Source organism: Molossus molossus, unplaced genomic scaffold, assembly GCF_014108415.1.
Source record: "Molossus molossus isolate mMolMol1 unplaced genomic scaffold, mMolMol1.p scaffold_m16_p_10, whole genome shotgun sequence".
In the NCBI taxonomy this organism is placed as follows: domain Eukaryota; kingdom Metazoa; phylum Chordata; class Mammalia; order Chiroptera; family Molossidae; genus Molossus; species Molossus molossus.
The window spans coordinates 42653892-42677773 of NW_023425345.1; the positions used below are offsets into that span (position 1 = coordinate 42653892).

Genomic DNA, 23882 nt, shown 5'->3' on the forward strand with positions numbered 1-23882 from the left:
GTCTATTTAGAATGAAGTTATTGCCATTTATTGTTTTCTGATTGTTTTTGTAGTTCACTGTTCTTTCATATTCTCTTGATCTCTTATCTTGTATGTTGATAACTTTCTGTAATGTTTTGTTTGAATTCCTTTCTCTTTATATCTTATATAGCTCATATATTTTTGCTTTATGGTTATCATGTATATAGCAGCCTGTTTTCAGTTGAATGTTTCTTAAATTCGATTACATTCTAAATCCAGTACAATTTTTGCTCTCCCCCTTCATGTTTATGTTTTTGTTGTTCTTTTTTACGTTTTGTATGTGTGTATTTGTTTGTATCCCTTAACTGTTGTAATCACACACTTTTTGTCTTCCTGCTTTTGTCTTTTAACCTTTGTACTAGCTTTATAGTTGGTTGATTCACTCCTTTTACTAAGCATTTGCCTTTGTCAGTGAGATATTTTTTCTTTATTTTCTTATGCATATGTTTAATCTTTTCTACTTGAAGAAGTCCCTTTGACAGTTCCTGTAATACTTGTTCAGTGGTGGTAAAATCCTTTAGCCTTTTCTTGTCTGTAAAACCCTTTATCGCTTCATCCGTTCCAAATGATAGTCATGCTGGGTACAGTAGTTTTGGTTGTAGGCTTTTGCCTTTCAACACTTTGAATATTTTGTGCCTTTTTTTTTCTGGCCTGCAAAGTTTCAATTAAAAAAAAAAAAATCAGCTGATAGTCTTATGGGAGATCCCTTGTACATAATTAACTTATTTTCTCTTGCTACTTTTAGGATTTTCTCTTTGTAACCTTTGCATTTGAATGATATATGGCTTTGTGTGGACCTCTTTGGGTTCATCTAGCTGGGGGACTCTACATGTCTTAGGCTTGTATATCTATTTCCTTCTCTGTGTTAGGGAAGTTTTCAGTCATTATTTTGTCAAATTGTTTTTAAGTCCTTTTCTCTCTCTTTCTCTCTCTCTTTTCCTTCCTGTATCTCTATGATGTGAATGTTGTTGTGGTTAATATTGTCCCTGAGGTACCTTAAACTGTCCTCATGATTTTTAAAAAATTCTTTCTGTGTTTTTGCTGTTCAAATTGGTGTTTTCCACTACCTTATCTTCCAAATTGCTGATTCGATCCTCTGCTCCATATCATCTGCTGGTGATTCCATCTAATATATTCTTCATTATAGCTATTGTATTCTTCATTTCGGACTGGTTTTTTATTATAGAGTTTCTCTCTCTTTGTGTAAACTCTTATTGAGTTCATCTATTCTTCCCCTAAGTTCATTGAGCATCATCCTTATAACCATGTTTTAAAACTCTGTATCTGGTAGATTACTTGCTTCCCTTTCATTTAGTTCATACTTGAGTTTAGTCCTGTTTCTTTATTTGGGACCTGTTTCATTTTCTCCTCATATGTTTATTAGTAGTATATAACAAACATTCCCTGTGCCTGTGTTTGTTAGTATATATTAGGTAGATCTATTGTGTCTCCTGGTCTTGACAGAGAGGTCTTATGTAGAAAGTGTTTTGTGGGGCCCAGTAGTGCAGTCTCCCTGGTCACCTGAACTTGGTGCTCCAGGGTTGTTCCCTGTGTGGGTTATGTGCCCTCCTGTTATAGCTGGGCGTCCAATGCTGTTCGCAGTTTGTGGATAGATTTATCCTCAAGCTGACTGGCTCTGAGGACTGGCTGTGACTACAGTGGATTAGCTATTGTGTGTGGCTGACTCCATGGAGTGGGAGTTGCTTTAGCAGGGCTGTGGTGCCAGCTACGTTTGTCCTTTGAGTGTGTCATTTGTGAAGCTGGTTGGGTGGTGCTCTTTTGTAGTCTGAAGTCTACCACTGGGTGTGTTGGGTCTGGAGTCCCCTGAGAAATGCTCAGGTGCAGGCTAAGGTCAGCTGCCACTTGTGCCAGGCTTGGACCACCTGGTAGGAGTTGCAAAACGATCTGCATTTGGTGGCTGCTTGTGCTGGGCTTGGAGGCAATTGGGAGAGGTTATACTGTGAACCAAGGCTGGCTGCCACTAGTACCTGGCTTAGATGATACTGTTTCAGTCCAGGACTAGCTGCTGGTTAGGTTTGCGGGCACACAATGGGAGTTAACAATGCAAGTTGAGATGTATCATTGCTTATGCTGTGTTGGGGCCACTAGGGAAGAGCTACAGAGCAGTCTGAGGCCAGCCTTGTTTATTTGGGGTTTGTGTACCTTGGAGAGATTTTGGGACAATCTGCAGTGCAATCCGAGGCAGGCTGTTTGTGTGGAGGATCTGCTTTAGAGGCTTGGGCCTGGAGAGTGAGTTGAGTGGGGTCCCAGGGGATCACCAGGGCAGAGAGAGTGGTGTAGTCAGTTTAATGGAGAGCTCAGAGTTGGCTTCCATCAGCCTGGCTGGCTGGGTGAGCAGAGAGCTCACCAAGGCAACAAAGGTGCCTGCCAGTGCTTCCATCACGCACAGAGTCGCTCTGACCTCTGCTTCTCCAGCCTTCGCTCTGAAGCTAGTCAATTTAGTGTCTCCTTTTATGTCTCTGGTGCTTTTTGAACTGCTGTTCTGTGTTGGAGCTTAGTGTGAGTTTTGAGTGAGTGAATTTGTGTGCTGGCCCATTAAGAGCACCGTGTCTTAGTCTCCTGCAGCCTTTTGTTTTTCTCACATGCAATCCCCACTTGTTTTCACAGCAAGATGTAATGGGGACTCCTCTTCCTGACACTGGTGCCCTGGGTTGGGGGTCCAGGTGTGAGGCTGGGACGCCTTGATCCTCAGGTGGTATTTCTGCAGCCAAGATATCCATTCCAGTTCTTAACGCCTCCCTGTGGGTGTTGGTCCTGACTGTTCTTCATCCCTGCCCCTCCTACCTATTTCAACATGGCTTTTTCTTTATATCTTTAGTAATAGGAATTCTGTTCAACTAGTCTTGAGGGATTATCAGTGATGGTTGTTTTCTAATTTAGTTGTAATTTTGATGTGATTGTGGGAAGAGGTCTTGACACGAAAACCGAATAATACATTAGAAAATATGGGTTTTTTTGTACTTACGCACAAGTTTTTCAGTTTTGATGGTCATCATTTTATGTAGATCTGCGTTTCCATCTGGTGACAAAAGCTATTATTAAGATTTCCTTTAAACATTTCTTGTAGTGTGGGTCGTTTGGTAATTCATTCTTTCATCTTTTGTATATTTGTAAATCTAATTTTGGTCTTCCTTTTGAAAGATGTTTTTGACTTGCATTGTTTCTGGTTAGAAGTTTGCTGTCATTGTTACCTTAATATCTGTATATATAATATTTCTCTCTTTTTTTTTTTTTTATTCCTCACCCGAGGATATTTTTCCATTTTTTGTACAGATAAGAGTGGGAGGGAGAGAGAGTGAGAAACATCGACGTGAAGAGACACATCGAGTGGCTGCCACCCGCACGACCAACCAGGGCCGGGGACAAACTGCAACCGAGGTACGTGCCCTTAGCGGGAACTGAACCCAGGTCTCTCTGGACCGCAGGCCGACACTCTAACCACTGAGCCAAACTGGCCAGGGCTATTTCTCTCTTTTTAAAGAGATTTTTCTATCATGAATTCTCTACCATGGATTTTCTACCATGGATTTTTATCCTATGATTAGGGTGTTCATTTTCATTCTATTTTTGTGTGTGTATTTGGACTGTGTTGAGTTTCTTTGGATCTGTGGACTTACTGTTTTTATCAAAGTTGGAAAAAACTCAGCCATTAATTTTTTTTTAATATATTTTTTTCTGATTCCTCTCCCTTTTTCTTTGGGACTCAAATCACATGTAAACTAGTTCACTTGAAGTGGTGACACAATTTACTGATGCTCTGTTTATTTTCAATTTTTTTCTCTCATTTTATTTTGTATAGATTATTTTGCTGTATCTTGATATTCATTAATTATATCTTCTTTGGTGTCTTATCAACTGTAAACCTATTCAGTGAACTTTTCATTTCTAGAAGGTGGATTGAACTCTTTTTTATGTCTTTCATGTATCTATTTAATATGCTTAGTCTTCGCTCTATCTTCTTTTTTTTTTTAATCCTCACCCGAGGATATTTTTCCATTTTTTGTACAGATAGAGTGGGAGGGAGAGAGAGGAAGGGAGAGAGAGAGAGAAACATCGACGTGAAGGGACACATCGAGTGGCTGCCACCCGCACGACCAACCAGGGCCGGGGACAAACTGCAACCGAAGTACGTGCCCTTAGCGGGAACCGAACCCGGGTCTCTCCGGACCGCAGGCCGACGCTCTAACCGCTGAGCCAAACTGGCCAGGGCAAGCAAAATAATTTTTTAAAAAGTTTACTGTAGTAGCACTTGACTGCAGGAGAGCACTTACCATTTTCGAATTTTTCTTTCCTCTTCCTATTTCGTGTGAGAAATGACTGTATTGTATATTTCTCTATGCCCAGTTCTCTCAGTAAGTGATTCTCCTGAGTCAGAATACTTAAAATAACTTTTAAAATGATGATTCATATTTGTAGTATGTTTTCTAATTTATGAAGTGCCTTTACATTTATTTTCTTACTTAGAGTAATAGAAATGTCTCTGATGTTAATGGTGTATAAGATGGCATACTATAGGTGATACCTTTTGGTATAACAGAATAACATTATTCTGCCAAGACCACCAGGAAGACCTATATTGAGAAACCATGTAGAATTATATCTGTGAATATTCATGGGCAAAACATCTCTCTCTCTTTAATACCAAACTGAATTCTTTTACCTATCTGTCTCCAACATGTGGAAAACAGAAAGTATACTTGTTAATTAAATATTTAATAAGTAACTTTAAAAATAAAATTAGAAATCAATCAATTTTAACAGTCTATGTTTCTTTTCTAAAAATTTTTGGTAATTCCAATCTCTGGAACAACCTTGCCCCAAATAGATTTGTAGGTAGTTAATGGCAACAAAATTCAGAATTATCTTGATTTCTGATTATTTTCTATGATAACTTTGATTCTTTTATACAAGCTGGACATTACCTAGAATTATGATTTCTGAATTAGAAGGGAGCTTATGTTATCTAGTTTAATCTTTTTATCTAATTCACCTTCTCTCTTGGTTTTATTATGTATGCATTTGTATTTATATTGTTCTTCCCTGGGGATATCGGAGTTGTTTTTATGTCCTTGTTAGGTTGAGAAATATTATAATGTCCTCATAACTATTTGATTCAATATTTTAACACTGGGGAAAATTTTTCTCTGCACAGTCTTGAAGTCTTAAAAATATCTTTTCTGGTTAAATGGAGCATCGATGATATATAGTGGTCATTTATTATTATTTGCTAGACATTTTTACAAGAGACATACTATAGGCTGGTTGTGTTTTGTTTTAATATAACAGTAAGTTGAACCACAATACTAATTTTTCATATTGAGATACTAAATTAAGTGTAGGTTATTTTTAGACCCACTAGAGCATTATAAGGGTGCATTAGATCAATTTCCACCCAAAAAAGTATTATATATTTAAATTTGAAACCTAAAAATATAGTATAGGCAGATGTTAGTAGCTATTCAATATGTTTTCTAAGAATTTAAGATTTTCTAAATGAAAATATTCTATACTTTTCTTGCTAAATATGCTTTTATTTACCCCAAAGTCCAGGAAATAGGAAATTCCTCACTGGGAGACCGGCTGCAGTTATGAGTGAAGATTGTGGAAGCATGGATGAGAGAAGACACTCAGACTTCATTACTGAAAAACAATCAATGCAACATATTTGGGGGAAAAATAGCAAAGAGGTTTCAAATTTTTTTGAAGATGTGAACCAGCCAAACTCCAGTTTTCTACCAGAGAATTTTGACTCTTTTATTAATGAAAATGTGATCAATTTATTAAGTATAGATCAACAGAGGATAACAAAACCATTTGACAAGTGTGGTTATGACAGTGTGGGAGATATTTTTGCAGACACCAGTTCTGATAAAAACCATTTCTCTGACAGATGCATTAGAAGTACTTTTACAGATCCAGAGTTGAATTTTAGTAGTTTTAACTTTAATAAAACTAATTATCCAGAAAAGTGTCAGACAAAGAAGTATCAGAAAGAGTACAATAATAATGAAGGAAATAATCCTAGTACATCTTTTGGGAAATATTGTTCCCCAGCCAGCTCTGAAAAGAAAGGTTGGTGTTATATGTGGAAAGTGTAATAGTCTATTGGGCTTTTCTGTTTTCAGTGTGTGTGTGTGTGTGTGTGTGTGTGTGTGTGTGTGTGTGTTTGGAGAATTATGAAATTTAAAATAGAATGATATTCTAATATATGACATTGTGGACCAGGCAATGGGTCATACTAATAAGCTTCAAATTAAAGAACAAAAATGGTTTATGCTCAAGTTTTAGTTCAATGCATACTTGTATTTTTAAAGGAAAATTTGAAAGGAACTACCAAGAGAAGAAACCACAGATAGAAATCCAGGAATATCCAGTGGACAATATGTGAGTTTTTAGGTAAATCTGGGGAATGCAAATAAAAATCTAGCATAATGCATGTTGAAGGGTTGAATGGATGCTAAGTGAGTAGGCACATTGCTGTCTGAGTCTGGGCAGGCTGCTCTCAACGAAGGCTTACCAGATGTCAGAATCTTGGTTATATTGTCCTGCTTGAGAGTATGGTGCTCATATATGCCAACAAAAAGTATCTTTTAATCTGAATTTGTGTGTTAATTGGATTTGAGAAGACTGACTTATGTGTTCAGGAAATTTACATATCCTCCAGAATATCAATTTATTAATTTACAGTAAGAAATAGAAGGATTACATGTGTAGGAATTCTTACTGGTATGATAAGCATATTTTCTAACTTTTGGCAGCTCTCCATGGGAAGGTTGCTAGGTTATTACAGAATTAGAACAAGAAGTAGTAGAATTCGAATGTTAATGGCATAAGGAAGCATGTCAGTAGTCTGTGACACTGCAGTTATAGGTAATTAAAGAAAACTTGTAGTTTCAGACTAGTTCTAACTTTCTTGGTAATACTTGTAATTTAGTCCAGTGTTGCTCATTGAAAATCATGAACCAGAATAGATTTTTATTCACGAAGTATTTTCTTATGGATGGGATTAACACAAGTAATTAATTACAATGTAGATTCACAACTTTTTAAATAAAAGAAACAAATTAGATTCTTTGTCAAATCTCCAAATTTAGGCACACTCAGAAATTTGTGAATGGAAAACAGTATGTTAGGCTTTGAATTTTAACATGTGCTTTATGAAAATGGTTTGTGACATGCTTCCTAAACCTGGTATCAGACCCACATCACTTGAGGGGGTGATTTTAAAATACAAAACAGCAAGTTTGATCTCCACATAATAAATACACTCCTTAGGATGGAGCTTATGACTCTTTATTTTTTTTATTTTTTATCCTTACCCGAGGACATTTTTTGTTCAAACAGAGTGGGAGGGAAAGAGAGGAAGAGAGAGAGAAACATTGACATGAAAGGGACACATCAAGTGGCTGCCACCCAGGACTGGGGACAAACTGCAACCGAGGTACACACCCTTAACAGGAACCGAACCTGGGTCTCTCTGGATCGCAGGCCAACGCTCTTAACTGCTGAGCCAAACTGGTCAGGGCTGGCCAGGGCTGAATCTTTACTTTTAAGGATACTTCCCTTGTAATTATGATTTGCAGCCAACTTTGGGAACCATAATTTAGAACAATAATTTTCAGAGGGAATAAAGCAAACTTTTAATACTGTCTTATTTATGACTCTTAGGAGTACTATCACTTTGGAGGAATTGCATTCTAAGAAATCATGGGACTTTGGACTTGGTAAGGTAATGAACATCTTTCTAATTAATTAGTTATATTATTATGTTATATTTTAGTATTTGCAGCTTACTTTGATTTAAGGTTAGCTTTTATCAAAAACTTTCTTGGTAGGTTAACTCCCTCCCTTCCTTCGTTCCTTCCTCCCTCCCTCCCTCCCTTCCCCCTCCCTTTCCTCTCTCCCTTCCCTCCCTTTCTCTCTCTCTCTTTTTCTCCCCTCCCTCCCTCCCTCCCTCCCTCCCTCCCTCCCTCCCCTCCCTTGAGGATATTTTTCCATTAATCTTCAGATAGAGTGGGAAGGAGAAGAGAGAGAGAGAGAAAAAAAAAAAAACATTGACACAAGATAGTCACATTGATTGGTTTCCTCCCACACAACCCCAACCAGGGCTGGGGACGAACCACAGCTGAGGTTCAGAATCAAACCGGAGACTCTTTGGTCCTCAGGCTGATGCTCTTACCACTGAGCTAAACTGGTCAGGGTGATTAACTCTTTTTCTTATATTTTTTACTCTGAGGAAATTATAACTTAGATCTGGAAATAAAATTTACACCTTTTCATATTAAAACTATAATATGCTTTATTTGAGACAGACCAATTTAGGTACACTTAAAATCCTTTTGATAAATTCTATAAAATTCTTTACAAGATAAAAATGTTTTAGGTTTCAGTGTGCTACAAGGGTTATATATTTAGGAATACTGAAACATCTGTAAACATTGGTTGTATAAGTTGTAAGCCTTGCTTATAATATAGGTGTGTGATTGTTGCAACAGTCCAGGCATTGTGCTGGGAGCTTTGTGTACTTTAATCTACAAGAGCCTGATCCTGTAAAGTGTTCACAGCAAATGAGACTCAAGTTCAGAGACATTAAATAGTGTGTTCAAGGTCACACACTTGAGTCAGGATTCTCACTCTTGTCTTATCTGACTCTAAATTTTTAACTAGTTCTTTTCTTTTTTTAAAATCTCCAATAAATATGCATTGAGTAGATTATGAATTCATTTAATAGATATTTATTGAATATCTTCTATATTTTAGACACTGGAGATACAATGGTGAAAAACAAACTTTTTGTTCTCAGGAAGCTTATATTCTGTTATGCACTAGACTCTGCAAGATACAGAGATGAAAGGATAGGGAACCCATCTTTAAGAAGTGATAATCTAGTAGCTAGACAGAAACAGAAAACAAATTTAATGCATTTATAAAGTACTCCTTTTGGGGTTTGTACAAAAGGGAGTGGGAGCCTAGTAAAAGACACTTCTAAATTTCATGGGTAGTTGGAGGAAATGTGATAGAGGAGAAAACTTGACCTGGGTATTAATAAGTTTACCAAATGTACAAAATGCCTTCATCCTATGGAGAAGGAGCAACATAGATAGAAACCAAGATGTGAGAGGGTATATAGTTTTTTAAAGAACCTGAAGAATTTGGTTTTTTTAGTTAATTGTTATTGTACTATGTATACAGTACTATTTACTATATATAAACAGTACTATTTACTGTACTGCAAATTATAAGGGGTGGTAAGAAATAAATTTGGACAATATAAAGGGCCAGGTCATAAAAGAACTTGTATAACATGTAATTGTTTAATTTCCTATCACTAAACAGAAAGAAAGCCTGTGAAAAAATTTTAGCAGGGAAGTATGATGACATCAGAGTTTTAAAAAGTTGTGTCTGGCAACAATGAGGAGAGATTTGAGAAGTGGCAAGACTCAAGGCAGGGTAAAAATGGTGAGGGCTTGAAGTTGACAAGTGATAGTAAGTATGGAAATGAGGGAAGAGCTATCAAAAAGATTTAGAAGATCTAGATTTCATAGGATTTGGTGATTAGTTTAAATAAAGGAGAAGGAAAAAGTTGAAGAAGATCTGGAACTGTGATTTGGGCAGATGAACGGGATGTTGATGGGATGGTGCCATTCACCAAGATTGAAAACATGGGAAGAGGTTGCAGAAAAGGTCAACTGTTCACCGCAATTCAGGTTCCATACTTTACAGAGTAAAGCTGTTGAAGTGGCTGCGCAGCTGAGGCACACGTTTCCTGATCTTCTGTCCCTCTGAGTGAGGCCACATGGCTCGATGTTAATGATGGAATGTCATCAGAAGTGATGTGCATTTCCAGGATTGTAAGAATTGAGAATTCCTTTTCTAACATTATCCTTCTCAGGGCCAGATGGCAGTGAAGCCCTACGGGATATTTGGAACAAGATGGGAAGGACTGGGTTTCTAAATCACTAGTGAAAAAAATTGCCTGCTGACCAGGAACACTAATTTTAGCCTAGTACATAAGAAAAAAATAACAGTGTTTGAACATTATACATTTTGTGATTTTAAAAAAAGCCCAGTGTTGGCCCTGGCTCTTACAAATAGTGCTGCGGTGAACATGGAGATGAGGATAACCTTTTTGAGTCTTCATTTCCTTTGGAAAAAATAACCAGAACTGGAGTTAATGATCATATGGTAGTTCTATTTTTAAATTTTTTTTTTAGCAACCTCTATATTTATTTTTATAGTTGCTGACTAATTTACATTCCATCAATAGTGCACAAGGGTTCTCTTTTCTCCACATCCTTGCTGACACTTGTTATTTCTTGTCTTTTTGATGATAGCCATTTTAACAGGTGTGAGGTGATATCTCATTGTGGTTTTGATTTGTGTTTGCTTGATGATTCGTGACACTGAACACCTTTTCCTCTACCTGTTGGCCATCTGTATGTGTTCTTTGCAAAAATGTGTATTCCATTCTTCTGTCCATTTTTAAAAATAGGATTCATTATTATTTTTTTATTTTAGTTGTATGAGTTCTTTTTATATTTTGGATACCAGAAATATGATTTGCAAATATTTTCTCCTATTCTGTGGTTGCCTTTTCATATTGTTGACTTTTTTTTTTTTTTTGCCATGCAGAAGCGTTTTCGCTTGATGTTGTCCCACTTGTTTAATTTTGCTTTTGGTGTTAAATCTAAAAAGTCATTGCCAAGATGGATGTCAAGGATCTTACCACTTATGTTTTGTGAAAGATCCATGTATGCAAAGTGACCCCCAAATCGGAAAGAGTCTGGAAGCCAAAGAATGAGGCAGATAAGTTTGGCTTTTTGGTTGAAAGAATTTAATAGGGAACTTATACATAGAAAGCAGTCTCAGGTGGCAGCAAGACAAATGGATCCCTGGGCCTTTTAACACCCCCCCCCCCCAAACTATGTGTTTTATAGTTAAAAACAATAAAATGCATGGATAATCAAAGGGACCAGGTGTGGGGAGGCTCTGGTTCCAGAGCAAGTTAAGAGAAACATTGAAGGTGCCTAAGCTCAGAAAAAGGATTAATGGGAATCCTTTGATCAGTCCAGAACTGTGTCTATATTCCAGAGCTCACCCTGGGGAAGGGGAAGAGGTCAGAGGTCCAAGTTCACCCAAATATCAAGAAGGTAAATGAGTTTTAAGATGGAGTCACTTTTGTTCTGCACAACCTATCTTTTCTTCTAAAAATTTTATGGCTTCAGGTCTTAACATGCAAGTCTATAATCTGTTTTGAGTTAATTTGTGTATATGATGTTCATTTTTATTCTTTTGCATGTGGCTCTCCAGTTTTCCTAACACTTTTTATTTAAGAGATTGTCTTTTCTTTATTGTATATTCTTGACTCCTTTGTCATAAATTAATTGACCATATATGAGTGGGCTTATTTCTGGCCTATGTATTCTCTTCCATTGGTGTGTCTGTTTTTATGCCAATATCATACAGTTTTTATTTTTTTTATTTTTATTTTTTTATTTTTATTTTTTTTTTTTATCCTCAGCCAAGGATATTTTTTTTTTCCATTTTTTGTACAGATAGAGTGGGAGGGAGAGAGAGGAAGGAGAGAGAGAGAGAAACATCGACGTGAAGGGACACATCGAGTGGCTGCCACCCGCACGACCAACCAGGGCCGGGGACAAACTGCAACCGAAGTACGTGCCCTTAGCGGGAACTGAACCCGGGTCTCTCTGGACCGCAGGCCGATGCTCTAACCGCTGAGCCAAACTGGCCAGGGCCATACAGTTTTTATTTTTATAGCTTTGTAATATTTTTGAAATTAGGACATGCTTTGGCTATTTGGGGTCTTTTCTGTGGCTTTACAAATTTTAGCATTTTTTTTCTATTTCTGTGAAAAATGGAGTTGGACTTTCAATAGGGAATTCATTGAATGTCTAAATTGCTTTGGGTAATATGGTCATTTTAACAATATTATTATTATTTTATTATTATTTTTTTAATCCTCACCTGAGGATATTTTTTCCATTTTTTGTTCAGATAGAGTGGGAGGGAGGGAGAGAGAGAGAGAGAGAGAGAGAGAGAGAGAGAGAGAAACATCGACATGAAAGGGACACATCGAGTGGCTGCTACCCGCACAACCCAACCAGGGCTGGGGACAAACTGCAACCGAGGTACATGCCCTTAGCAGGAACCGAACCCGGGTCTCTGGACCCCAGGCCGATGCTCTAAATGCTGAGCCAGACTGGCTAGGGCAACAATATTAATTATTGCAATCCATGATCATAGACTATTTTTCCATTTATTTGTGTCTTTTTAAATTTCTTTTATTAATATTTTATAGTTTTAGTGTACAGGTCTTTCACCTCTTTAGTTAAATTATTCCTAGGTATGCTATTATTTTTTATGAAATTTCATTTCATTTTTTAAATTTTTAATTGATTTTTTAGAGAGAGAGAAAGGGAAAGAGAGAGAGAAACATCAATGTGAGAGAGAAACATTGATCGGCTGCCTCCTGCAATTCCCCCACTGGGGATCTAGCCTTCAATCTGGGCACGTGCCCTGACCAGGAATCGAACTGGGACCTCTCAGTCCTGCTCAATCCACTGAGCCACACCAGCCAGGCATGGCATTTTAATGAGATTTTTTTAGTTTCTGTTTCTTATGGTTTATTATTAGTATGTAGAAGCACAGCTGATTTTTATATATTCATTATGTATTCTACAACTTTACTGAATTTATTCCAATTAAATATTAATTGCAAATAAAGACAGTGTTGGGTTCTCCCTCCTGGGAGCATGCCCACACCTTTTCCATCTGCTTCCACTTTCCCCCAGACCCATTACCTTTACCTTTCTCCTAATCTCCAAGAGCCCCTTCTTTTGCCTCTGAAACTTGTTTCCTGAACCCATTTGTTCTATCGCTCACTTCTTCTATCTCTATGACTTTCTAAATAAACTTTCTCTTATAGTTTGAGTCGGCTCTGAATTCTTTCTTAGTCTGATCTCAAGTACCATAGTTGCTGAACCAAGGTCCAGTCTTGACTCCACTGGTCAAAACAAGCAAACAAACAAACAAACAAACATACTCCAGAATAGTGTTACTTGTTCCTTTTTGTTTTTGATGTCTTTTATTTCTTTTTCTCGCCTGATTGCTCCAGTTAGCACTTCCAGTATTATGTGTTTTTTTTTTTTTAAAGCAGTGAAAGTAGGCATCTTTTTCTTGTTTCTGATCTTAGAATAAAGCTTTTAGCTTTTCACTGTTGAATATGGTGTTAGCTGTAGGCTTGTCATATATGGTTTTTATGGTGTTGAGGTATGTTCCTTCTATAGCTTTTAAAAAATTTTTTATAAAAAATTATTTGAGCCAAACAGAGGATACATCTGGAAGAAAGATCTTAACAGACTGAGAAAAATCCTCTATATCTTTTTATTGTGAGTTCTTAATTATGAATGGGAGTGGCATTATGTGAGCCATCCTTACATCCTTGGAATGAATTCCACTTGATCATGTTTGATCCTTTTAATGTATTGTTGAGTTTGGTTTGCTGATATTTTCTTCAGGATTTTTACATCTATGATCACTGCAGGGTTATTGTCCCGGAATTTCTTTTCCTGCATTATCATTGTCTGGTTTTGACATCAGGGTATTACTTGTCTCATAAAATGAGTTTAGGAATATTCTCTCCAATTTTTTTTTTTTTGTAAGAGTTTGAGAAGAATTGATAACAATTATTCTTTGTTAGAATATAGCAGTGAAGCCATTGGTCTTTGAATGTTGTTTGTTGGGAGGTTTTTGATTACTGATTTGTTCTCCTTACTAAAAGTCAGTAAATTTGTATTTTCTATTTATTCATGAGTCAGTCATGGTAGTTTTTATATTTCTAAGAATTGATCCATTTTTTCTATGTTGTCCAATTCGTTGGCATATCAGTGCTCATAGTAGTCTTTTATTTTTCTTTGTATTTTTGTGGTATCAGTTGTAACATTTCCTCTTTTACTTCTTAATTTATTTGAGTCCTCTCTTTTTTTCTTGTTGAATCTATCTAATGGTTTGTCAATTTGTTTTTCTTTTCAAAACCAGTTCTTCTGTGGATTTTTTAGTCTCTATTTCATTTATTACCACTCTGATCTTTTGTTATTTGTTCCTTCTACTAACTATAGGCTCAATTTTTTTCTTTCTTTCTTTCTTTTCTCTTTTTTTAATTCCTTGAGATATAAAGGTAGGTTGTTTGTTCTTTCTTATTTCCTAATGTGGGTGTTTATCAATATGAACTTCCCACTTAGTGCATTTTTGCTGTATCCCATGTGTTTTGGTATGTTATGTTTCTGTTTTCATTTGTCTTAAGATATTTTTAAAATTCTCTTTTGATTTTTTCTTTGACTTATTGGATATTTAGGAGCATGTTGTTTAATATTCACATATTTATGAATTTTACAGTTTCATTTTTTTAATTGATTTCTGGTTTTATATCATTGTGGTTGAAAAATGTTTGATACAATTTCAATAATAAATTTATTAAAACTTGTTTTGTGGCCTCATATTTCATCTATCCTGTAGTATATTCCATGTGTGCTTGAACAGGATGTGTATTCTGTTGATTTTGTATGGAATGTTCTCTATATGTCTGTTTAATTCATCTGATCTGAAGCATCATTTAAACTTTGAAATCAGATTTGATCTGATTTTTCCTTATTGATTTTCTGTCTGGATGATCTAATTATTGATGAAAGTTGGGTATTAAAATCTCCTACTATTACTGTATTGCTGTCTATTTCTTCCGTAAGGTCTTCTAATATTTGCTTTATATTTTTAGGTTCTCCTATGTTTGGTACATAAATATTTACAAATGTATATCCTCTTGTACAGTTTGCACCTTCATTATATAGTGTTCTGTTTGTTTCTTATTATAGTCTTTGTGTTAAAATCTATTTTGTGTAATATACATATAGGTATCTCAGCTTTCTTTTGGCTTCTATTTGCATAGATTATCTATTTCCATCTGGTAGCATCTAGATGAGTCTTGTTTTTGTTTCTTTTTAATTCATTTGGCCATTCTGTATCTTTTGGGAGAATTGAGACCATTTACATGTAAAGTAATTATTGATAGGCATGGGCAATTTATTGCCATTTTGTTCTTTGTTTTCTGGTTGTTTTGTGATTTCATGTTACTTTTTTTTCCTTGTTCTCTTTCTTTTTTAATGTGATGATTTTCTGTAGTGTTATGCTTTAGATTTCTTCATCTTTAGCTCTTGTATATTTACTATAGATTTTTTCTTTGTGGTTACCATGAGGCTTATATAAAACAACACATTTATAGTAATCTATTTTAAGTTGGTAAAAACTTAAGTCAATGCCCTGGCCAGTTTCGCTCAGTGGTTAGAGTGTCAACTCGAGGACCAGAGAGTCCGGGGTTCGGTTCCTGCTAGGGGCACGTACCTCGGTTGCCATCCAGTCGATGTGTCTCTCTCACATCAATGTTTCTCTCTTTCTCTTCCTCTCTCTCCCCCTCCCTATCTGAAGATAAATGCAAAAGTGTCCTCTGGTAAGGATGAAAAAACAAAACCAAGAAAACTTAAGTCAAGTGCATTCTAAAGCTCTACATTTTTACTCCCCCCAAGTTTTATGTTTTGATGTCACAACTTTTATCTTTTTATCTGTGTATTTATTAATAAATTATTACAGTTTTTTATACTGCTTTTGTCTTTTAACCTTCATACTAACTTTGTAAATGATTAACCCACCACCTTTGCAATGCTAAATTATTTTGAATTTTATGATATGTTTATCTTTACCAGTGACATTTATACTTGTATATGTTTTCCTGTTACTAAAATGTGCTCTTTTCTTTTGGCTTAAGGAAGTGCCTTTAATATTTCTTGTAAGGCTAGTCTAGTGGTGATGAACTCCTTTAGTTTTTGCTTCTCTGGAAAATTCTTTCTCTCTTTCTATTCAGATAGACAACTTTGCTGGGTAGAGTATTCTTGTTTGGCATTTGTTTATTTTGGCACTTTGACTATATTATGTCATTGCCTTCTGGCATGGAAAGTTTCTGGTGAAAAATCTACTTATAGTCCTATGGATTTCCTTGTACATGACAACTGACTTTTCTCTTGCTGCTTTTAATATTCTCTCCTTGTCTTTAATTTTGATAATTAAATCATAATGTATCTTGTCGAAATTCTTTTTGGGTTCATCTTGTAATTCTGTGAGCCTCCTGGATCTGAATATCTGTTTCCTTCCCTAGGTTAGTAAATTTTTTAACCATAATTTCTTCACCTAAGTTTTTTGGACCTTTCTCTACTTCTACTCATTTTGGGACCCCTATAATGTGAATGTTGGTCCACTTGATATTGGTCCATAAGTCCTGTACACTATCTTCATTTTTTTTCCCTTTTTGTTTTTGCTCCTCTGATTGGATAAATTTCAGTGCCAGTAATTTACATTTGCTGATCCTTTCTTCGGCTTTATCTAGTCTTCTCTTGTACCCTGCTGTTGTATTTTTCAGTTCAGTTAAACAGTTATTATATTCTTTAGCTCTGAACATGTTCTAATGTTTCTTTATTCTCCTTTAGTTTCTCTGTTAGCTTCTATGCATTTTGTGTAACAGCCACCTTTCCTGATTTTGAAGGTTTGGCCTTGTGTAGAATATAAACTTTATATTTTAACCCTTCCCTGCCTTGTCTCTCAAACCTCTGTGATGGCCCAGGCAGCCTACTTTATTTTTCAGTGGCTTTTATTAGTTAGTGTGCAAAAACCTGCCAAAATTAATGGTGAGGATCTTAGGCAAAACCTGCATTCAGTCTGATTGGAAACCGTACTCTCAGGCATATAAATGAGTCTTGTTTTTAAGTATGTGAATGTACTTTGCTATGAGCAACCCTGCCTCCTTTCTCTGCATTGACTCCTGGTGTAATAGCCAGTTAAGAAGTGTTTGTTTGCTACCATCCCCTTGAACCCATGAACACAAGTTTCACTGGCCAACAGAGGCAGTCTATCAAGAAATGTGTCTTCTGAGAAACAAAGGAGAAAATGAACACATGGGACTACATCAAACTCAAAAGATTCTGCACAGCAAAACATACAATCATCAAAATGGAAAGGCAACCCACCGTATGGGAGACCATAATTGCCAATGATATATCAGATAAGGGGTTAATTTCAATATATATAGAGTGCTCATACAACTCAACAAAATAAAGACAAAGAACTCAATTAAAAAATGGGCAGAGGAACTAAATAGACACCTCTCCAAACAGGACATACAAATAGCTAAGAGACATATGAAGAAATGCTCAACATCACTAATCATCAGAGAGATGCAAATTAAAACAACAATGAGGTATCACCTCACACCTGTCAGAAAGGCTGCCATCAACAAATCATCAGACAACAAATGTTGGCGAGGGTGTGGAGAAAAGGGGACTCTAGTGCACTGCTGGTGGGGATGCAGACTGGTGCAGCCACTATGGAAAACACTATGGTGTTACCTCAAAAAATTAAAAATTGAATTGCCATTTGACCCAGTGATCCCACTTCTAGGAATATACCCTAAGAAGCCTGAAACAACAATCAGAAAGAATATATGTACCCCCATGTTCGTAGCAGCACTATTTACAATAGCTAAGATCTGGAAACAGCCCAAGTGTCCATCAGTAGACGAATGGATAAAAAAAGCAATGGTACATATACACAATGGAGTACTATGCAGCTATAAGAAAGAAAGATCTCTTATCCTTTGAGACTACATGGAGGGACCTGGAAAGTATCATCCTAAGTGAAACAAGCCAAGCAGAGAAAGACAAGTATCATATGATCTCACTTATTTGTAGAATATAATGAACATAACAGTCTGAGGAATGGGGTAGTCCCAGAGATGTGGAAGCGGGGTACAGACTGAAAATCCCCAAAAGAGGGGGTGGTGGGGGAGAGATAAACCACAGAACTTATATGCATGTGTATGTGAACAGTGGACATAGACAACAAAGCTGGGGACAGGGCGGGGAGGGAGGGGGAGAGGGTAATCAGTGGGGGGAAAAAGGAGAAACATCTGTAACAAAAATAAATTAATTTAAAAAAAAAAGAAATGTGTCTTCTGGCCAACAATCACAAAAGCTGGGTGCCAGATGTGTGACACTGGTGATCTGGGGGAGTGGTAGAGGGAGAGCATGAAGATGGCACCTGCTGGCCTTTCTGGTCTCTGGAGAAGATTGCATTCAGCCCCTAGATGTGTGTTTAATTAGACGCCTGCTTCTCATGCCATAGAATGATTGCGGGTGTTTCAGTCTTTGTGCTGAGCCCTGGGGGATAGCTGGTGAATAATTCTTTGTTTATTATAGTTTTGTGGAACCCACGAATGTAAGCCCCATTGGCTACCAGAGCCAGATGATCAAGGCATGTTTCCTGGTCAGCAGACACAAAAACTGGGGCATCAGACATATGCACACTCTCCTTTTAGGGTGATACTGGCAACCTGGAGTAAGGCAGAGGTAGAGTACAAAAATAGTTCCCAGACTCTGAGATCTTTGGACAGGATTACAGTCAGCCCTTAGATGTGAGTTTAATTAGAAGCCTGCCTGCCAGACTATAGCTGTGAAGATAGGGTAACAGGCTTGCTTTCACAGAAAGACTTGCTATGTCAGAGTGGGCTACCTCTGCTTTAGATTTTGGGGTGTAGCTATGGTGAGCCTGAATGAGTCCTTTAAGAACTATTTCTCAGTTTTCTATAGCTTGTGGATCTTGTGGATACAAGTCCTGTGGGCTTTCAAAGCTTGATTTTTGGGGGGCTTGTCTCTCAAGTGCAGGTCTTAAAAATTCAGGCACCATATGTACAATCCAAAGCATTTGTTCCTCAGGGAGAAGCTTGGAATTGTGGGCTCTCTCCTGATTGTGGATTGCCATGCCTGGTGTGGCGTTTATGGTGAAATTATGTCTCAGCCTCTCTTACCCATTTTGATGTGGGTTTTTTATAGTTTGCTTGATGTGTAGGAAGGAGTTTCTTAGCTAGATTTTAGGTTTCTTTCAGAGGAAATTGTTCCATATGTAGCTGTCGATTTGGTGTGTCCGTGGGAGGAGGTAAATTCAGGATCCTTCTACATCACCATCTTGAACTGGAACATATTTAAAGTAGGAGAGGAAAAAGGTTTAAATTTGATTGTTTAAATGGTAATTTCTTCACTGGAAAAATTAAGACATGTAGAAGAACTTCAGAAGTCAAAGGATTGCGGATGTTACATTGGGAAACCTGATCAAGGCAGGAAAAATATGAAATAACATTTTTACATAAATGGTAAACATAAAATGTAAGGAATGAAACCTAATTAGCAATTAACATATTAAATGTGAAGGGGTGAGTTTTTAAATCAAGATTTAAAAATGTAGTAAATTGAGAAGAAAAAAGAATATTTTTCAAAAAACATGTAAAACAATAATACAGGTTGAAAATGAAAAGATAGTAAAAAATATATAGTATTGGAGCAAGGACAGTAAAGATGCCTATTCAAAAAAGAAGCTGCAGAGTTCCTGATCCATACCAGTCATGAAATCCTGCTGGGCAGGCATTGTGAAGGCTTGCTGTTGCAGAGGATGGAGGCATTTCTTGGACAATTCAGTTTCTTCTCTTCACTTTCTTCTTGCTCTGTGTCTGTTATCTTTTATCAACAGATCTGAAGTGGGTATAGGAGTGTGTGCCAGCTTTGGGAGTCTGTCTAGCTTTCTCAGCCTGTGTGTTCTTGCTGCAAGTTTGGGACTTGAATTTTTTTGAAAGTTAAATATACAAGACTTTAAGAATGATTGTATAGTGGGGTTAGAGAAAAGGCTCTGCTGCATCAAGTTATTTAGGGCCTCAAGTTGGTAGGACTCTATCTTTAACTGGTGGTTTCTATATTTGTAGTGTATGCTGATGTCAGATAGCAGAAGGGAGGAGGATATGGAGAATTGTGGAGAATAATTCTATGGACCAGGACTGGCAGTGGCGTGCACCACTTCTGCTCATGACCAGAACTTATGTGTGCAAATCAACTCCAAGGGAGTCTAGGAAATGTCTAGTTGTATGCCTGAGAAGAAAGGGAAACTGGTGTGGTTGTATTTAGACAGTTTCTTCTTTATCCCACCTATCTGTCTGTCTAAAACTCTATATCCCACCAACAGAGAATATATATTACCTGTAAGTCCATGGTATATTTGCAAACATAATTCATGTAGTAAGCCATAAAATCTAAGAGATTAATCTAAGGAGTGATACATAGCCACATTCTCTAATAAAAATTCTTTGAATTAAAAATCAACAACAACAAAAAATGGTGCTTGACCTCCCTTACCTTCTTTGATATTAAGAAACACTCTGGTCTGACTGGTGTGGCTCAGTGGTTGAGCGTCGACCCATGCACCAAGAGGCCGCCAGTTCAATTCCGGGTCAGGACACATGCCCAATTTGTGGGCCTGATCCCCAGTCCTCATGCAGGAGGCGGCCAATTGATGTTCTCTCTCATCGATGTTTCTATCTCTCTCTCCTGCTCACTTCCTCTCTCTTTAAAATCAATAAAGGGGGAAAAAAAACACGGGGTTTAAAAAAGAAAAAGAATGAAAGTAAATTACAAATTATATAGAAAATAAAACGAATTGTTTGCTCTACAGAAAATTTATACCTCTAAAAGCTTTTAATTTCTTAAGAAAACTGAAAACAAGTGAAATGCTATCCAACTTAAGAAATTTGAAAGGAAATAATGGAATTAATCTCCAAATTGCTTAATATCTTTATCTTTTTCAACTGCATTTACTGTGACTACCTGAAGCCTTTTCTGTATATCAGTAATTAATTGCTTAGAAAGTGTTTATTATTTTGCTTGTGTTTCTAAAGCAATTTTAATTTCATTTATTGTTCATTATAGGCTAATTTTTCAAACAAAATAATCTTTGTTCAATTAAAGTAATATGAAGGAAGAGTACTGTAGAAATGAATTATTGGAATGAAAAGGGAGATATAAGTGGATATTATTATGTATACTTGGGAGTTGTTAAAATTTTGTTTTCTTCTAGAATCTGATGGAAGGAGGAACTTGTTCTATAAAAGGCACACCAACATTTACAAAGAAAATATGTCAGTATAACAGTAAGTGAATTATTTTTTTAAAAAACTTACATTTAAATGGAGATCAGTTAATTTTAATTTTTCTTTTTTTTTAGATTTTTGCCCGCAAGTACGTTTCATAGTTAAGTTAGAATATACTAGTAATACAATTGACTCTTTAAAATTACTTTTATTTTTTTGGTAAAATATATTTTACATGATCAGTAAATAATATATATGTACAATTTACCAAATAATAAAACAGATACCTTTGTAGTTTAAGAAATAATGCATAACAAATACTTTTGAAGATCTTCTCAATTTCATTACCTATCCTGCCCTCTAGAGGTATCTATTATCCTGAATTTGTTTTTGATATGACAAATAGACTTATCCATTGTCTGGTTTTGAACTTTATATAAATTGAGGCAAATTCTACTTTTCTGCAACTTTTTTTGTTTGTTTATCCAGTAATATATTTTGAAGTTCATCTACTTTGAAACTTGTGACTCTAGTAATTTTAATATTTGTTCACTGCTGTACAGCCTTCTATTATATAAATGTACCATAATTCAATTTTGCATCTTCTGGCCATGATTATTTAGGTTTTTAAAAATATTTTGCTATGATAAACAATGCCATTTTGGCAATTCTTGGCATTTCTCCTGGCCCACATGTATAAAAAAGGTCTTCAGGGATATAGTTCTAGGAGTAGACTTGGCTAGTTCATGTGACACGCACATCTTCACCTCTTCTAGGTAATGCAGAATTGTTTTCTGTAGTAGTTGTGCCAGTTTAAAACTTCCACTAACAGGACATAAGAGTCCTAGCTCCTGCATATTCTTACTTACACTGGGTTATCTTTTCATCATTGTTGGCATTCTATCTCATTGTAAATTTAATTTATATTTCCCTGATTATTAATTAGGTTGATTGGCCATCCAGGTGTCACCTGTGAAATGCCTTTCAAGTCCATTGCCCATGTTTCTTTTAGGAATTTTGTCTGTCCTTATTAGATGTGTTTTTTTAATACTATATCTGTGTGTACGTGTCCTATATATGTTTCATATATTGCAGATACTAATTGTTTACAAACTTGTGTGTAGCAAATACTTCATATTTGAGTGGTCTTTTAATTCTGTACTGTCTTTTTATGGACAAAAGTTTCTGTCACTTTTTAGATATTATATGATAGAGTGAGTTTTCAGGATATATTGTCTTCTAAGATAGAAATCTTTTTGAACTTTTTCTTTTTGATTTAATTTAATTTTTGACTTTCTAAAATATTAGTCTGATTTCTATCCCTATTCTGTCTGCCGTATTTCCTTCTGTCTTATACGAGTAACTATTTTTGTTGGTTCATTATTCCAGTGTATTTTTAAAAAATAAAGCCCAGTATATAAAAAAAACACATATACAGATGCCTTAGTTCCCTGCCTTTCTCACTTTAAATGTAATATAAAATATTTTATTTAACATAGAACATTTATAAATGAATTCATTTATTTAATAAAATATTTCATAGATTTCTTCATATTAGTACTAGACATTTTTCTATCCTTTATATATGACTAATATAATTCGTTATGTGCATGGACTACAGTTTATTCAGCCAGTGCCCTGTTGGTGGACATTTGGATTGTTTCTAGTACCTTGTTTTTACAAATAATGCTGCAGTGAACAACTTGGTGCATGTATTACTTAATTATGGAGATGTAGTTTCAGGGTAATTTCTAGGAGTGGGATTGTTGAGTCAAAGACAATACAGCAGGGTCCTAGAATAACATTGTTTCATTCAGTGTTATTTTGTTATAATGTTGCTGAGATGCTGTAGGAACTTAACTCTTGTTTATATCAATTAGCCTATGGTACAATTGGTTTATAGTTACGTGTTTCACTTAAAATTGCAGAACCTATCAACAGCAGTGAGGACTGTGTGTGTGGTGTGTGTGTGTGTGTGTGTGTGTGTGTGTGTGTATTTGGTAGATATTACCAAATTCCCTGTTGCACCATTTGACAGTTCCACCAGAAATGTGCCTCTTATTCCACAGCCTCAGCAAAGATTGTGGTCAAATTTAGGAATTTATGTGAATCTTATACAGATGGATAGAAAGAAGTTTGAGTTTGAATTTTCTTCTAGTGAAACTCAGCATCTTATAAAAATGTTCAGTGGCTATTTGCATTTCTTTTTCTGTGAACTCCAAGTGAGTTTTGGGCATTTTTCCCCTTGATATTTAAGAATGTATATAGTATATTAAATAGTTTTTTTTTGTCATATGTCACAGTTTGTTATAGTTTTTTTATTCATTTTTTTTTTTTTTATCCTCACCCGAGTACATTTTTTCTATTTTTTGTTCAGATAGAGTGTGGGAGGGAGAGAGAGAGAGAGAGAAACATTGATGTGAAAGGGACACGTCGAGTGGTTGCCACCCACACAACCCAACCAGGGCCGGAGACAAACTGCAGCCAAGGCACATGCCCTTAGCGGGAACCGAACCCGGGTCTCTCAGGACCGCAGGCCGACACTCTAACCGCTGAGCCAAACCGGCCAGGGCGGTTTTTTATTCATTTTTACTTTGCTTGTAGTGTTTCTTGCTTTGCAAAAGAATTAACATTTTTTTATGAGATTAATTTTATCAACATTTTTATACTTTTGGATTTGATTAGACAGACTACACTCTTAGGTTGAATTCACTTACATTTTCTTCTTGTATTAGTATGAGTTTATATTTTTACATTTAAGTATTTAACCCATTTGGAGTTTATTCTAATGTGTGAAATATGTATTGATTTAAGT

General features: G+C 36.1%; 1 protein-coding gene across 1 annotated transcript in view; it reads left to right on the forward strand.

Annotated features, from left to right (window-relative positions):
• The window catches only part of CUNH12orf40 (chromosome unknown C12orf40 homolog), a 62875-nt gene that overhangs the window by 26249 nt on the left and 12744 nt on the right, over positions 1-23882 (forward strand). The window contains 4 exon segments of the mRNA XM_036251515.1: positions 5588-6114; positions 6357-6426; positions 7711-7771; positions 21055-21115. Of these exon segments, the coding sequence (XP_036107408.1) occupies positions 5588-6114; positions 6357-6426; positions 7711-7771; positions 21055-21115 (719 nt within the window).